The sequence below is a fragment of the Anser anser genome (assembly GCF_964211835.1).
Source record: "Anser anser genome assembly, chromosome: 1".
In the NCBI taxonomy this organism is placed as follows: domain Eukaryota; kingdom Metazoa; phylum Chordata; class Aves; order Anseriformes; family Anatidae; genus Anser; species Anser anser.
Genome location: NC_139720.1, coordinates 189,038,706 through 189,056,643, shown reverse-complemented (window position 1 = coordinate 189,056,643; position 17,938 = coordinate 189,038,706). Strand labels below are relative to the sequence as shown.

At 36.7% G+C, this 17,938-nt stretch overlaps 1 protein-coding gene across 9 annotated transcripts in view; it reads left to right on the top strand.

The window, feature by feature from the left end:
* FRY (FRY microtubule binding protein) overlaps window positions 1-17,938 on the top strand; it is a 238,220-nt gene that overhangs the window by 190,782 nt on the left and 29,500 nt on the right. For all 9 annotated transcript variants that reach the window (XM_083810257.1, XM_083810250.1, XM_083810253.1 and 6 more), the window contains 12 exons: window positions 122-320; window positions 945-1,066; window positions 1,970-2,157; window positions 3,078-3,172; window positions 4,651-5,252; window positions 6,985-7,082; window positions 7,175-7,345; window positions 10,554-10,694; window positions 11,414-11,593; window positions 12,776-12,937; window positions 13,747-13,821; window positions 14,844-15,014. In XM_083810257.1, coding sequence (XP_083666383.1) covers window positions 122-320; window positions 945-1,066; window positions 1,970-2,157; window positions 3,078-3,172; window positions 4,651-5,252; window positions 6,985-7,082; window positions 7,175-7,345; window positions 10,554-10,694; window positions 11,414-11,593; window positions 12,776-12,937; window positions 13,747-13,821; window positions 14,844-15,014 — 2,204 coding nt within the window. The remainder of the gene's footprint in view (window positions 1-121; window positions 321-944; window positions 1,067-1,969; window positions 2,158-3,077; window positions 3,173-4,650; window positions 5,253-6,984; window positions 7,083-7,174; window positions 7,346-10,553; window positions 10,695-11,413; window positions 11,594-12,775; window positions 12,938-13,746; window positions 13,822-14,843; window positions 15,015-17,938) is intronic.

The following is a 17,938-nucleotide window of genomic DNA, read 5'->3' as shown; positions in this document are numbered from 1 at the left end:
GGTTCCCAGTAGAAGGTTTCTGCTGCTGACTCTTTGAAGAGAGCTTCCTGGTGGACACATTCATCTCTAACACTGGCCCATCAGCACATTCCGTCTTTATCTCCTCCCTTTCTGCTGGCAGGTGGCTTTGACTTTCTGCGGGAATACCAGTCGTCCCCGGTGCCAGACTCCGGCCTGAGCTCCAGCTCCACCTCCTCCAGTATCAGTCTGGGAGGCAGCAGTGGAAATCTCCCACAGATTACACAAGAGGTTGAGGACATGGATACCACTGCTGAAACAGATGAGAAAGCAAACAAGTTAATTGAGTTTCTGACAACCAGGTAATGGAGACAAGTAGAGGTTACGTTTGTACTCAAAATGCATGGTTTCAAGACTTCTCTTCAATTATCTGTAGCAACTTAAAAGACTCAAAGGAAAATGTCAGAGATTTTATAGTAATTACAGACTCCCATTCCTCTTTTGTTGATACCTATAGTAGTAGGTAGGAATTTCAAGACATTACAGTGTCAGGAACATGAGAAAAAATCTTGCCTGATAGCAATAAAATGTTTAATTTACTGATAGTATTATGTTCAACAGTAAGCTAATAGAAAAAGAGTTTTATTATCATACAAGTAGACAGGAGGTACACAGGGCATAGTGAAAGGCCATGGTGAAACTAATATTAACTACTGACTACAGCTGGCAGATCCTAGACACAATATCAAATTTAAAACCAGGGATTTGTTTTTGCAAATGGGATGTATAATTTAAGTGAGAGGTTTTGTAAAATACAGCATAGGAATACTTATTTACTTTATCTTGATCATAAAATTCTCTTTGGTTGCATGTTTTCCAGGCTGTGGCCCTGGAAATATGTAATTGCATTTACAGTTTGCATGTTTTAACTGATTATATTTATTTCAGATAAAGCAATTTTGTACTTTGTTACGTATTTCTTTAAGGGCATTTGGTCCACTGTGGTGCCATGAAGATATCACACCTAAAAATCAGAACACCAAGAGCGCTGAGCAGCTTACTAATTTTCTGCGTCATGTTGTATCTGTATTTAAAGATTCCAAGTCAGGTAGTAATTATTTTTTTTTGCTTCAATAACAAAAGAATATTCTTTCAAGGTCACACTGAATGTTTATCACTCTGATTTAGTAGATCTGCTTATGCAGAAACACAGTGTATTGTATGTCTTAAGAAGGTTGAATGACATGAAATAATTGCTTTAAAAAAATCATGTTAGATTGGACTACAGCTGAATGTTAAATCAAGCATTCCTTCAAAGTTGTTGTTGGAAAGCTTTTTGATTGATTGTTTAGCAGTTAAAAACTCCTCTATGGCCTGTTGGTGAAATAAATTGCAGTTACTAAGTAAATGTACTTTTGTTAATTGCTTTTGGCAATTAAATTTTAGTTTTAATTTATTATGCTTTTAGAACATAGGAAATATACCAAACATGTTTTGAATACTGACACAGACTCTAATTAACAATCTTCCAAGATCAAAGCAGACTGGAGAATCAGTATTTATATTTAAGATCTTATCCAAAGTCTACTGAAGCTACTAGGAAGACTTCTAATTCAGCTTGGCTTAGGGTCTGGGAGTGTTTATAAGTTACTGCGTTGCCGCCAGTAAGAATAGTGTGTGACTTCAAAATTTGTCCAAGAATTGTAAAAAACTTGAAATCAGATGAAGAATTTAATTTTTTGCTGAACAAAACAGACCTTTCCAGACTCAGAATTTCGGTTTTGCACAGTTTATTTTCTTACATTCTGTGTGAAATAAATGTAAAAATTGGGAAACTCTTCCCAAACAAGACTTTTCTGCATCCCCATTTCTTACAGGGTTTGCAAGATGCACTACAGTGCATGCCCTCCCCATTGTGTTGTTTCAGTCTGTACATGATCCACAGTAAGGTCTATAATAATAAAATAAAAATAATAATAAAAAAAGAATGACATACTATTCTTTTGCTTAGGTTTTCATTTGGAGCAGCATCTGAGTGAAGTTGCTTTACAAACAGCTCTTTCAAGCTCTTCAAGACACTATGCAGGTCGCTCTTTCCAGATATTCAGGGCCCTAAAGCAGCCCCTTTCTGCACATGCATTGTCTGACCTCCTGTCAAGATTGGTGGAAGTTATTGGAGAGCATGGAGATGAGATTCAGGTATATATGTGTACATAATGCTTTGTAGTACTGTTGATTTAAGGTATATTTAATTTAAAGCTATGGTTTTAACAAGGAGTTCTGGAGTCAAGTGATGCGAGGTAGAATGTGGCCTTAAAAAAGGGTACCTCTGAATTCACCGAACCTGTATGTACCTTATAAAAGCCTGTCTCAGGCTGTTCAAATCTTAGATAGTACTATAGAGAACACCTAGAAGGCCTCTAGTAATTGTTACTGAAAATTATATCTTCATTATGATCATCTTTTCCCTTTTCATATCATTAATTTGTGTTTAAGAAGCCCATCATTCTATCTGCTAATGTAATCTAACAACATGGAGTAGACACCACCTCATTTTTCAAATGATTACATATTTTAGAATAAAGAAATCCACACCATCCATAACAATACAAAACTTACACTAACCTAACTTGACCTAGTCCTCTCTCAGTGAACTGAGATTTTCATTCACTTTAGCTGAACAAACTGTTCAGAGCCTATTAAGAGATTCACGGCTTAAATAAAGAGAACTACTAGCTCTTAATAAGAAATAGACTGACATCACTTCCATATTTTAACTAGGTAATGAAACTGCCACAAGATGACAGTAATATTCTGTCACAATAGCTTGTGCAGAATTTAAATCAGTGACCTGCAAGTCAGAGGTTCTGTATGCCATTACCAGTCCCCTGATGAGACGTGCTCTTCTTGCATGCCTTCATAGATCATTCAGAGGCAGAAAATAAAACACTTGTAGTGACTTCTAATGTTCAGGATAATGGCACTAGTGTGAATGTTGTTCTAGTTTCAGGAGAAATTATTTTCAGTAGATGACTTTGTTTCTTTTATGAGATGTATATTTTTGAATATTCACTATTTTGAGTATCTTTGTTGAAATGGCTAACCTCATGCATTGACAGGGGTATGTAATGGAAGCACTACTTACTTTGGAAGCTGCAGTGGATAATCTGTCTGATTGTTTGAAGAACAGTGATCTTTTGACGGTGTTATCTCGGTAAGAGCCTGTTTCCCTTACTATATCTTTTTTTTCAAATTTTCATAATACTAAGTGCCGTTCTGTAATCTGACAGCATAAAATGATTTGATATGATTGGGATCATTTGTAACCTACATAGAACTAGACTAAGAGCATATGTCTGCCAAATTTTGCAATAGTTGAAATAATGTTGATATAACTAATGGAACCTTCCAATGCGTTGTAAATTCTGCCATGTTACCACTTGGATATAATTTATTTAAATATATTTGAAAAATACTGTCTTTTTCGTACTTTGTGTTTTTGTACTGTATCCTTGAAAACATATCTACAAAAAAATGGTGTTTTAGAATACAGATTTCATACATCCTTTTGTTCTCAAATGAAGTACTCCTCAACAAGTAAATGATCATGGGTTGTTGTCAGTAAAACTAGAGTGAATTTTTTCCCATATGTAGATAACTTACGGATTTTGCCAGAGGTCTAGACCATCTTTATGAGACCCTTGGCCTTAAAGTAGACTATTACACGACGGGAAATTTCAGACTCCTTCCATAACACAGCTGTTGACACTACTGAGAGGAAATTGAATGTCTATCCAACTCCTAATAGCAAGAACATAATGGGGAATGTGTTTAGAAAAGTTACTGTAAGCTACCAAGCTTTACACACAGGATAAAAACCAATATTCTTTACCTTAACACTACTGATTCCATAAAATCCTCCTCAAAAATTATAAACAGTACAGACCTACAGTATTATGAGTTGGGAATAGGGACAGAGAGTCAGGAATTAGCTGTTCTCCAGCCCAAATTTCCCTTTTATGTATCAACACAGATGGTTCATCTGTACAGATAATTGATAGCGATTGTCTAGACTATCCCATTAGGCATAAATCATTAGAATTGAAAATCCTCTGCTTTCTATAAACTATCTTAAAGAGATACTAGGATTCAGGCAGGGGAATGCAATGACGACAAGGTTTCTGAAGGACCTCTACTAGCAAAGGAAGTGTAGGCAACCACAGGACAGGTCTCTTGAAGGTAAAGTAGCTTATTTGTCATTCTGCTTAAGGTACACTGTTTTTAATTCCCACAGTTCTTCACATAGGTCCGTAAACCATTGTACATTTTATCTACATGCTGTTCAGGTTTCTCCACTGATGAGGGCATTTTTAAGTACAACACTGCCATTTCATACCGGCACTTCCACAAGTCACTTCACAGCTCTGTCTCTCCTATCCCCTTGTCATTCATACCTACCGAGACTGTAGGCTGTCCTGCTATGGTTTGGTGCAGCACCACAGGAACCTCACTTCAGTCATGTCTGTGGGCACTTCTGGAATAAAAAAGACTGGAGGCATTAGACAGTTTGATGTTTTACTTTTCCTGTTTAAATATTTACATTTTGATAAGTACCTGACTTGCATCCAATATGTACAAGTTTCAAGCAGTGAATTCAGACATTACAATATATGCTCTGTGTTTTGGGTTCAGTTCATCTTCACCAGATTTAACATCAAGCACCAAGCTGACGGCAAACCGGAAGAGCACGGGACAGCTGAATGTAAATCCTGCAAGCGGTAACACTGCCACTGCTGAACGAAGCCGGCACCAGAGGAGCTTCTCTGTACCCAAAAAGTTTGGAGATGTGGACAAGTGCTCAGATCCACCCCGCAGTGCAACGCTAGACAGAATCCAGGCATGCACACAACAAGGCCTCTCCTCTAAAACCAGAAGTTCATCTTCTCTAAAGGACAGTCTCACTGACCCATCCCATATTAACAATCCAACCAACCTACTGGCCACAATCTTCTGGGTTGCTGTGGCTTTGATGGAATCTGACTTTGAGTTTGAGTATCTGATGGCATTGAGGTTACTGAATAAACTTCTGGCTCATTTGCCACTAGATAAAGCCGAAAACCGGGAGAAGTTAGAGAAGCTGCAGGGGCAGTTGAAGTGGGCAGACTTCTCAGGACTTCAGCAGCTACTCCTGAAAGGATTCACCTCCCTTACTACCACCGATCTCACACTACAGCTCTTCAGTTTGCTGACACCAGTGTCTCGAATATCCATGGTGGATTCCTCTCAAGCTATAGGTAAAACCAGTATATTTTCATTTTTTCAGTTTCTATTGCTTTGACGTTTGATGACAGACCTCTTTAGGCTACTTGCATAAAACCAAAAATGGCACTTTGTCTTTTAATATATAATAATCTAGTCTTGCTTTGGATTTAGTTTGCTTTTTAAAATTTCATAGCAACATAACATGTTTCTGGAAGGTGAATCTATTGAAAAAAAAGTTTAGGAGGAGAGCGATCATGTATTATTCAACATTTCACCTTTAGGGCTCAGCAGCATATACAGTTTCTGAGTGCTGATAAAATAACTGTGTAAAGAGATACTGACAATTTTTATAACCAATTTTGGCCACTTTTTCTATTGAATTATTTTCAGAATTACAGATTATTTGATTTTAAATTAGCTTCATGGGATTTTCATGGGATTTTTAATTAGAGCTTCATGGAATTTTTCTTAGAAGTGTATGTATTGAAAATTCCTGTATGCTTTTTAGAGTAACTACAATAGCACAGTAATGAGTGAGGAGGAGAGAGGCCTGGGTTATAAGGAAGTAAGGTAACATTCTAAAATCTTAAATTATTTAGTTGAGCTTTTGACCACTTTGTAATTATATTTCTTGAAGAGAGTTTCTGTACTATTCCAGATTTTTATTCTTCTTTCTGACAGAAACACAGATGTTAAGACAATTCTGCAGGCCTCACAACTAAGTCATAACAAGCTTAGACACAGAGTAAGGAGACAAATGCAATGAACAGCCCGTTCTTCTCTAAGCACCCATGTGGTGCATATGTTCCAGACTTTGGCTGGGCAATTCACACATGGGCTGTGAAGGTACCATCTGGAGGTATCTTCTTCTTTTCCCCAAGTATAGAGGAAGCCTAAGGAAGTTTTGTTCCTAACTTAGGCCACTTATTTAATTACGTGAAACCAAATGACATGAATGGTTAGAATATTATTTTTTGTATGTTCAGATTATTTCCAAAAAACTGATTATGTCTGGTTACCATTACTTGATTTCTAAGCTCTCAGCTCCCACTTGAACTGGAGCAGCTTTTGTTACAGCTCCTCATAACAGCCTGTAGTTCATCGACTTGAGCCAGCTGTAAGTTGGTGCAGAAGAGCTGAATCCCAGCTCATCAGAACCTTTACACTGATGACAGGGGCTGGCACTTGGTGCAGGAGCCATTTCCTAGCTTCAAAAGCACCCATTTGAGAAGTTTCATCTGACTACTTATATCAGAATTTTGATTCAGTACTATTACTACTAACTTCAACAGTGTGAAACAATGGAAGCTGTGTGTGTCAGACTGACCAAAACTGTTGTTTGTTTAACAATACTCTCTGAATTTCTTTATGTGTTTTAGCAGCAGTAATCAAAATGCCACCAGTTAAAACTGTCAGTAAGCCCATTAAGTGGAAAAGATAAAAATACTCTCTAGTAAGAATAAAGCATATACTTTTGTGAGATATTTTACTCTGTAAATAAATACCTGTTTCTGTGGTATTATTTGTAGAAATGGGATCATGTTTTATGACAGTACTGGTACCTAACTGATAGACTGGATTTTCAAATTAAGGCCCCTTTTATGAAGGATGTGGTGTGGCCAGTGGTGTGAACAATTTGACAGAGTCTGAGTCTTTGTGTAATGTAATATTGAAACTGTGACCTCCCATAAAATACCATCTTAAAGATCTCTGTGGCTGTTAACATCAGGAATATCCATTTTGTTCTTTATTTTCCTGTTCTAGGGTTTCCACTGAATGTTTTGTGTCTTCTGCCCCATTTAATTCAACATTTTGACAGCCCAAACCAGTTTTGTAAAGATGTAGCTGAAAGGATTGCACAGGTATCAAAATTATTTACTGTTTTGTACATCCACAGACCTTTAAAATGCAGTTGTTTTGTTCTTAACATGTGTTGACATTTATATTTAATTAGGTTTGTTTGGAGGAAAAGAACCCCAAGCTATCAAATCTTGCACATGTGATGACCCTTTATAAAACACACAGCTATACAAGGGACTGTGCTACCTGGGTAAATGTGGTCTGCCGTTACCTTCATGAAGCATTTGCTGATATTACTTTGAGTATGGTTACGTATTTGGCTGAGGTAAGTTTTCAAAGAATTTTTGCTGTTTTAACTCTTTTGTTGTCTAATGACCCAAAGAGATGAAGTGTTGGACATTAGAGGGAGCTCTGTGTAGCTGTTATTTTTAATGAAAAGTAAAGAACAGAATTTAGCAGAAAGAAACAATTGCTGTAAGAAAGTAATGCTTCTAATAGCCAGGCTCACTGCCAAAGGATCTAAGACCTGCAGGCGTCTCTGATACTGACTATGCACACATTTTCAGAGCCTGAGAGGCCAGGCTGAGCATCCGCATTCAGACTTCAGAGCAAGCTTGGCCCTGCTGCCACAAGCCACAATTCCTCACCATGTTTGCATGTGGGGGCTCTAAGTAACAGTCATGTCAGATCTTGACTGATGGTGAAAGCCATGACTGTTCTGTAAGACACCAAAACAGGACCTTGAGGTTTTCCTGTCTGTTTTCAAGCTCAGAGACTCTGAAGAACTATTAGCTCTTCAAACAAGACAACTCTGATTCCTCTGGAATCAAGCATTTTATTCATAGGCAAACTTGTATTTCTAATTTTAAAATGCTGTAAAAATTGAGGGTTAAAATCTTTCTCCTTTGCTTTCCCAGCCTTAGGAAAGCATCTGCCCCTCTGTTTCCTTGCAGTGCTGTGTGCACAGTTATTGACACCTCTGAAAAGGCCATTGAACGTGATCTTGCTCCCATCAAAATGGGCGCATGTGTACAGAGAATCTTTGTTTGCACTTTCCCCTTGTTGCAGGTTGCCACAAGGCTACTATACAAACAGCACGTCGGGCAGGTTTTTGACCATAATTAAGGCACATTCCTCACATAACACCATCATCACAGGATGACAGCACAGTAGGCATAACTTCCTTCCTCTGTATTTACATTGACTGCAGCTGTGCTGAGTCACGTCTGGGGAGTATTTGTATGGGTGTAGGGTAGCTGCCAGTCTGGTGGAGGAGCAAGGGACAAGAAACCATCTTGTTTGGCTGGCTGTGGCCATGAAAAGGGTTTTCCAGAACGGCTGCCAGATTTGGAAGGGCAAAGGAGGCAACTCTTTCGATGAGCAGCAGACAGCCCAGGCAACTTAAGTTCTGAGTTAACTGCTGCTTCAGGAAAGGGACAAACTTAGCTAACAGGCTGTGGAACCCTAGACCCAGAAAAGCCCTGGATAGTTACCATATCCAAGAGAGGAATCCACAAATTTTCAAAACAGTTTGTGTGAACCCAAGTCAAAGACTGAGAGTAGTTATGATTTCATTTTCTAAATGCAGTGGAAGGTCTTTGTACTCAAACTCCCTGATCCAAATGATGTGTTATCTAAACTTCATCGTGCTGCTGGTTTTGTTACTTCTGGTAGCAAAAGAATTCTTATTGTTCTAAATGCATTTTAAAGTTGTTGTTTCTTCATTATATTGCAATGCTCCTTCTCATGAGAAATTCATGATGTATTCAAATATACACTTGGACTATCAAGAGACACATACACTAATTAGAGAAAATTAAAACTGTCAAAGTCCACAAATGTTTAAAGTTTAAGGGGCAAGAGCTGTTTAAGCCAAAGGATTCTATTGACAACAAATCTATACAAACTGGAATGGAAATTAGAAGCTTTCAGAGATAAAGTTCCTAGGACAGCTTTCTAAACAGCAGTAGAGACAAAAATCCCACTATTTCCCAGGAACTCCTTTTCCTTTTACAAAAGTGATTATATGATACAACAGCCTCTATCAGAGAACACAGAATTTCTTCCTCTCATCCAGCAAGTTTCTCCTGTCCTTCTTCCTATACTTAAATGCTGTACCAGCTGATGTGCTGGGTAATACAAAGTTATTTACAAGGACAGACTCAAGATTGTAATGGAACACAAGAAAAAGACTATAATTCTGCTTCGAAGAACAATTGCTAAGCACACTTATCTCTCAGTAAAAGTATCCATGGACTGGAACTGCTTGCCATATAATACATTTAATTTAAAATGTCTTGCTGTCTTTTTCCAGAGGAATAGGGAAATCATAGTGAGTTCTGTCTACTGTGCTAATAGCGAAGTTTGTGTTCTTTGTTCTATGAATCACTAATTCCTGCTCCTTTTTACCAATTAAAGAAATCAGAAGATACTTAGTGGGATTACATTGTCTGCCCGACCTGAGCAGTTCATTTCAGCTGGCGCAAAGTATTATCATTCAATAAAACGAGAAGCCTTGTCATTTGGGCTACTGAGGGCATCTAGTAAATTGTTAGTGTCCACTTCGGTAACAGCTGACATTTTTCTCTAATGGAGGATTAATGACACAAGACACCGTACTTTTTTTTTTTTTAGAAGTAATTTTTTTCTAGATCTTCATACTTGTAGTAACCAGTGGTAGAAGAATGTTTTGTTCACCTGCATGGAAAGATAGATTCTAATCTTGGAGCTTCTGGTAAACTCCAGCAATAACATTTGACTACCTCTGAAACTTGTGGGGAGGGACAGTACCTGTCACCAATGAAAGAATTTGCTACCTTCCAGGAAATTTTCAGCTAATTCAAACATGTGCAAACATAGCGTGTCTGTCTGTATGCCTCCTGAATTACTGTCGTGTATCTGCTAGAGCACCGTTGCATTTCCAAGGTACATTGTAGTAGTCCAGGATATACATTCAGGTGTTCCAAAATTCCGGGATTTAGATCAAGCCATTCCTTGTATTAGCATCTACAGTAAGAGAACCCAGGGATTCCACCTCCTCTTTAACAGAAAATGTTTGGCAGTTACAGCCAGTGAGCACTGGCAGCGAAGTATATTTGGATGAATATATATTGATGTCTGAATAGTAGCAGTTTTGTTTCTTCACTTGTTTTCTTTTTTTTCCATGACTTTCAGCAAAGGTAGAAATAAAAAAATTCTCCCGTTTTTATTGGGTGTGTTTTCCCAGTCACAGTGTAAGTCTTACCTGCCGCTTTACTTAACTGCTGAATCTGTTTTCTGGATAAGTTAGGGCAGGCATATATAAAAATGTATGTTTCATTATCAAAACAGACTGGCATTTGGCTCCCAATTTAAAGCTCTACTTTTATTTCACACTTTTATCATTATTGCTTGTAAAATGCTTATAAAATGTTATTGCAAAATCAGTGGGTGAAGAGAGATAAATCATACAAATGGTATTCATAAGACTAGTAGCTTTTTCCTTAAGGAGAAATGCCTCAAAATTTCATTATATCCACCTTTCTTTTTAACAGCTGCTAGAAAAGGGCCTTCCCAGCATGCAGCAGTCCCTCTTGCAGATGATCTACAGTCTTCTCAGTTATATGGACCTGTCAGCTATCCCTGTAAAACAGTTTAATGTGGAAGTGCTAAAAACTATTGAAAAATATGTACAGGTAAATACCATATCTTCTTTATATTAAAATTTAATATTTAATAAGTTGTTTTCTTTGTAAGAATTTAGGACAAGGTTAGCAGGGAGGACTGAGACTATCCACCATAATATCTAATTTATAAACATCCTACTGCCTAGTAGGCTCTGTGTCTCCAGATAAGATGCTCAGCTGTGTTCATTGTGTAGTAAGGGTTAGGCTGTGGCTATACTGATTCAGGAAGCAAGCTTAATACCAGGCAGACCACTTTTTAATTATTAGCATGAGGCACCTACCTTCAGAGGTAAGTGAGTATAAGCACTTACCTTCAGAGACTTCTGCACCAAACTCTTGGCAAGTGGTAAATACACATCTCTGCTAGGAATTCACAGCTATAAAGTGCCTGTGTCAAGTCGGTTTTTCTGTTAAGCAGATGGGGAATCTGAAATGGCCCCTATATTCCCAATGATCAAGGCATTCAGGTGGGAAATTTTAAATCCTTTGTCTGCCAAATTGGCAGGTCTCCTGCTTTGCAGGCTAGTCCCCTAACCTGAGGCAAGGGGGTTGGTCCATCCTGTTGAAATTATTCTGGAAGTATATACCTTGGCACTGGCCAAGAGAGAGAAAGAATAGTATTGTTCCCATTCCACATTTTTATTACGTGTCAAAAAAATGTCCGTAAAGTGTAAATAATTTTGAATTTATAAATCTTTAATTTGCTAATTAAACATAATTATTTCTAGAGCATTCACTGGAGAGAAGCCTTGAATATCCTGAAGTTGGTAGTTTCTCGTTCTGCCAGTTTAGTTTTACCATCATATCAACACAGTGATCTTTCAAAAATGGAAATACATCGGGTGTGGAACAGTGCTTCCAAGGAGCTACCGGGGAAGACTTTAGAGTTTCATTTTGATATTTCAGAGGTACTATTTGTAATTCTGCTACTTAAAACCCTACTTCTGTCATTTGATTATTCTTAAAACGTGTTGTAGCTTCTTAAGAAAGTAGAAAACTTGTGAAAGAAAGGAAAGCTGTAAAAAGGAAAATCTCTTAAATTCTCAGTCCACGCGGATATATATAATGATATATTTAGTCACTGGAGGGTTTTTTCTGTATTTGCATTGGATTATTATTATTTTTTTTGAAGGAATTTTTGGTTTTGTTTAAAAGTCCCTGGTAGAAAAGCTATGTTGCAATTACACCAACTGTAATATGTAAATACACTATGTGTATAATATATCTCCCCCAAGCATTTTATACTTGGATGCCAATGTTCACTGTCCTTTAAGGCAGTACTGCCTGGCTTCTGACTGAACTCTTTTACAGCAGTGTTTATCCTGCAAATCCTATACACCTTTTAACTTTATAGAACTGAATGGTCCTGTTGACTTTAATGGGCAACTCACTCTGTTTATAGTTATGTACCTGCATGATTGCTCACAGTATTATGGAATTTATAGAGATAATAGTGAGACTTTGGGTTAAAAGGAAATAGGAACATAAAAAGGCATCTTGTGTTATTGTTACAAAGGGCTTTTTCTTGTTGTTTAATGTACGGTGGAGTCACAGTCCCTGGGGGTGTTTAAGGAAAGGTTGGACGTGGTGACCTAGGGAAATGGTTTAGTGGGTGACCTAGGGAAATGGTTTAGTGGGTGATATTGGTGGTAGGGGGACAGTTGGACCAGGTGATTGTACAGGTCTTTTCCAACCTCAATGATTCTATGTAGAAACATGGGGGAAGAAAAGGGGGAGCGGGGGGCAAGAAATCTGGATTTGAAATAAATTTCATAAGCTTTCTGCTTTCTGGTTTTGTTGTTGGGGTTGTGTGTGGTTTTGGCTACTTCCTATGTTATGAACTATTTTGTCAGTTGTTTTGAATGTTATCTATTAGGGAACAGAATCACTCGCTGCTAGGTATGGTAATAGCCACTGCGATTTCACAATGGAAAGTCACGTACATACAAATTGATGTGAAATTTGTGACCCCCTTGTTTCTGCCATGCTTGTGATCTTCATAGTAATCTTTTCCTGCAACCTAAGTAGCAGGCCCCATTGTAAGTTCACCCAGGAGCATTGTGTTAGTAAATAATTACTCTCTATTTAAGACTCCAATTATTGGGAGGCGGTATGATGAGCTGCAAAGTTCTTCTGGACGAGATGGTAAACCTAGGGCAATGGCTGTCACCCGAAGCACTTCTTCAACCTCATCAGGATCTAACTCCAATGTCCTTGTTCCTGTGAGCTGGAAGAGACCACAGTACTCTCAGGTAAACTCTTTAAAATAGCACACGATTTATTTACAAGTTGCACTTGGAGCAATTGAATTACCGCACACTGGGCTCCAGACTGGCTGTGGAGTGGCAGCACAAGCATCTGATTGTGTGTGCTGAATTATCTTTCTCTTAGGTTCAGAAATGGACTGCTGTGTTTGTTTTCTAATACAGCCTTATTTCAACCTGTAGGAAATGCATCTGAGACCTCAGTGTCACATTTAGCTAAAACGAACAAGTGAGTCCAGATGTTAACAAGGAGAGCAGATAGACAGCAAGTACAGTTTTCTAACTGTTGTTTTCTTGGGAAATAAATAAAAAGAATTCCTGGAAACAGTTATCCTAAAAGAGATGTTTGGTTACATTATTGATTTTTTCATTAGCTGCCAGTTAAAATAAAACCACGAAGAATAACTGTATTTATTGTTTTCTTTTTTTTTTTTTATATATGTAGCAGATTATACAGGAGTGACTCAGCCTCCAATTCTGCAAAACATAATTATGTATGTGCTTAATTTTAAGGTTCTGAACTGTCCTTTTGAAGTGATCCACAGGATCTAATGTTTTCTTATTATGCTCAATAGAATTAATAGGCTAATTTTAAAATAATGAACACCAAAATAATTAACTGCTATTTTTATTTTTACTTGTATGCACAGTTGCTCTGAAAACAACCCTGTGAGCACTGAATGACTAATTCTTTGGCTGGTTCCTTCTAATTAAAAATTGTTAATGTATGTTTGTAGCCACCAGGAGAATGAGTGCTTTAAAAAAAATGCTAACTTGAGAAACATCTTGTTTTCTAGAAAAGGACAAAGGAAAAGCTGGTACATGTCCTTTCTCTGTGTGGTCAGGAAGTTGGGCTGAGTAAAAACCCTTCAGTAAGTAGCCTTGTATTGACCCTTTCTGTATTTCGTTGTGCCCAAAACTTTAAATGTAAAGAACTATTTCCCAGTATTGTTGACCCGATTTGTGTAATTTAATGTCACATTACAGTCATTCTAATTTACCCTGGTCTATGCTGCATTTCTCACCATATAGACCGGTGGGTAAATGGCCCTCCCACTTAAAGATTATTTACTTACAGAACTACATGCTTTTTTTCTGTGTCAGATGTAATGTTATAGGCTTTATTTATGACAGCTCAGCGGGTAGAGAGTAATGATCTGTGGTATTACCAATCTAAAGCCTTTATAGAGTACAAAATTAAATTACAGAATTAAAACTGAGGTGGGATCTGATTTTTCTATTTGATACTACTTGTAACTGTACTCTTTAAAAAATAATATTGTCTGGTGCTAGGAAATAAGCAATAGATCATCCAGAGTAGGAAGTTCTAGAAATAATTATTAAATATTCTCTACAGAGAAATGAAAATTTCTGAATTATTTTGAATATTATTTATATATCATTTGTATTATTAAGCTGCAAGATGGAGGCCATTGCATCTTCACAACTAAATTGCATATATAATTATTTTTAGTAAGAAAGGAAAAATTATAGCATGTTGTGTTTTCTAATCTTGACATATTTTTGAACATCGTTTTTAACTAGAAGCTTTTTGATGAACTTATCTCATCCCTTTGACAATATTTGCTTTGCAAAATCCTCTGAATTTTGTTCTTGTAAATGTATACAAACATCCAGGCAACATCCATCTGCAGCCATTAGGAGGTAGCTGTAATATTCTTGGATGCGTTCCTGCAGTATGAAGTTGTTTCTTTGTACAAGTTTAATCTGAAGGCACCTGTCCAACATAAATAATAAAGAGTGTTCTAAAAATACTCAGTGAAGGAATTAGGTGTGTACTGGAAATACAGTCTTCCGAATAACCAATTACAGCTTTTAGGAAGAAACAACCGGAGTGAACAGCTTGTTACAAGAGAATTCCTTTGAATTGTAGGTGATTTTTTCTTCCTGTGGTGACTTGGATCTGATTGAGCACCAGACAAGCTTGGTGTCCTCAGAAGACGGAGCAAGGGAGCAGGAGAACATGGATGATTCAAACAGTGAACAACAATTCAGAGTCTTTAGGGACTTTGACTTCCTAGATGTTGAGCTGGAAGATGGGGAGGTACAGTATATTTTCTCTGAAACAGCTCTTTTATTAAAACAGTTTGCTATTCTTTGTACTACAGACTGTATTCTTCTTATAACAGAAAACTAACTGTTTAACTATAAACTTTACTTTGAGTTGAGATTATTTATAATGTTCACTTAGTGTTTACTTCAGTAGCATAACAGTAACAGGCTACCACACCCTTCCTTTCTGAATCAACTTTAGGAAACACTGCGAAACTGTTACTGGAAGATAAAGCCTCTGTTCTAATACCTTTTAAGTGACTTCACTCTCAAGTGAATTTATTTTAAATACTATTTTTTAATGTCTAAATTATTAATAAAAATATATTTGCAGATTTAAAAAAAAAAAAGGTAATTTGTTCCAAATCTGTTGGTTTCTGAGTAACCTACAAAATATGAATTCAGGCCTTCAGGCTGTTGTTACTCTTAGAAATGCTGATGAAATCACTAATGCTTGGAGAGAGGTAACTTCTCTGCTTAGGTGTCAGTGATTTCATGATTTCATGCAGGAGCAGAAGCCTGGGGGCCCAGATCAAGTCTTGACGGGTCAGCTCATCTTTAGCTGAAACTGATGAAGGAAAAGTTGAAGAAATGCTAGAATTTGGGGGGGCTGCATTCTTTAACTTTGCTTGTTTCAAATTTGGAGCACTTCTTTCTGTTTGGGTGCCAAACAAGTCTAACAATTTTGTTGCTATTTAAACGTTCAGAAATTGTTAGCTCTTTTGATGAGTGCAAATGCTCATCAAATCTGATGGTTTAATCAATACTCTTATCATAAACTGGACTAAGTTTTATAAGTGGATTCTCCTAGGCATCGCTCTTGACCCTGATCAGAACATGTGTACAGGAAGAAATAATCAGTTTTTCCCCTAGTAGAATTACAGTAGTAATATTTAAGGTAAACTGACCCCTTACCTGTGAACTCAAGTACATCTAAATTTAACTTTTTTTTTTCCAATGAAGAGAAAGGATGAATGAAGGAAGGAGATTGTCACAGGAGCCCTTATTATCCAAGTCAGGAATCTCCTGTCAAAGTATAGTTATTTAGGCTCACAGTTGTCCATTGCTTTGTTCAAAATAAAATAAAAAAGCAGGTGACATCAGTGGTTGAAAATACATTATGAAGGAGCTTTATTTTGCAAACGACGACAAATAACAGAACATTAATGCCAGGTTGCTTTGTCAAAGAAATGTACTGGCTGCAATTGTTTCTGTCTTAAATACTTTCAAAATACTTAAAGGAATTGGGACTAATTATCGTAGAATAATTGTTTGTCCAGTGAGTGATATTTAGGAATTTCTTCTTTGTCTTCAGCAGTTAAAAGCATATACGTATTACATATAATTGTGCAGAACAATTCCTATCCAAAAGAGTTCACCCTCATGGACTGTGCTCCTGCAAAGATTTGAGGATAACTTCAAGACTGAGGCCTGAATTAATCAATATATTGATTGTCTTAAGCTGGTTGTGAAAGAGATACTAAACTGCTCAAGTTTTATGTGAAGTATAACTAAAAATATCATTTTTTACATAATGCAGCTCTGAAATTGCCATGGATCTGAAACCTTGCATTCCAAGGTCTTGTCCTACCTGATTTACTACTATTTTAGTGAAATAGATACTTCAGCCAAATTCAAACCTGGAAGAAGAAGCTATATCTCTAATGACTCAATTGAAATCAGGTCTGAATTTGATATATTCATAAACATGAGTAAAACAATGTTGGAAAACTCAAACTAGCAAGAACACAAATAGACTTTAAAAAAAAAATGATTTAAGCAGGCCAGTGATGCTTTTATCATCCCCAGATCAAAAATACTTTTTTGAAACTTCATAGAGATGTGAAGATGAGTAATGAACATTTTCAAACTTAAAAGATAGGCTGAAGAGTTGAAGTTTTTGTGATAACATTAGTTATAACTGTAGGTAAATGTTTGTCTATGATGTCTTTAATACAGTAATTTTACATAGATTCTTTCTATTTGTTTTTCTATCTGTTATATCTGCTACCCAGGAACTTCAGGTAAGAATGCTACTTGAACTCAGATGTGCTAGTATATGTTATGTCTTCTTGCAAACTTGTATTATAAAATAACCTCATAGTTTTTTTGTTGCCCTCCCCCTCTTCAGCGTGTGGGTTGGGGGGGGTAGTTGTGTGCTTGCACTTCTGACAGTGCTTCATATTTCTGTCTTGTATTAGGAATATTTTTTAGTTCTTTTTCAAAAAATAAATTTTAAATGACATTCTGATTCATTATGATGTTTGGTTTTGACATTTTCAATGGTCTTGACAAACTTTGAAATATCTTAATTCTAGTATCACCATTTCAAAATTGGGCTATTTCATCTCTGCATAAAAACTGTGTAAAAACAAAAGAACTTAATTATTTAAAACATAGTAAAGTTTATGCCATTTGTTCCTATGGACAAATAATACATAATTCCCAGCTTTTCAGTTGTAGTCCATTGACTCCTTTTAGCATCTTGCTAAAGCTGATACCTAAGACCTCTTCAGAAAGTTTAGTTGTTGTTTTGACTAAAGTGCCTTAAATGAGTTGGATAAATTAATTTAAAGCCGTAAATGAATTGAATAAATTAATTAATTCATACAGCTTAATTTAATTCAGCTGTATACTCCCAGCACCCTTTCTGGAATCATTTACCCTATGGAGAAATCTGAAAAGGCACAACAGTGTTTGTGAGTTTGGGAACTAAACTTGCAGTTTATCCATGTACAGAGGGTACTGCAATGACACAGAATTGGAATGAATTGTAGAAGTGATTTTAAAAAATACATATTAACAACAGTATTTTGTATATATGTTTGTATATATTAGTTACTATGAAAACAAAACAAAACAAAAAAACACAGAAATGTCTTTGTCTCAAAATGCCTGTGCTCTAAAAGATACAAA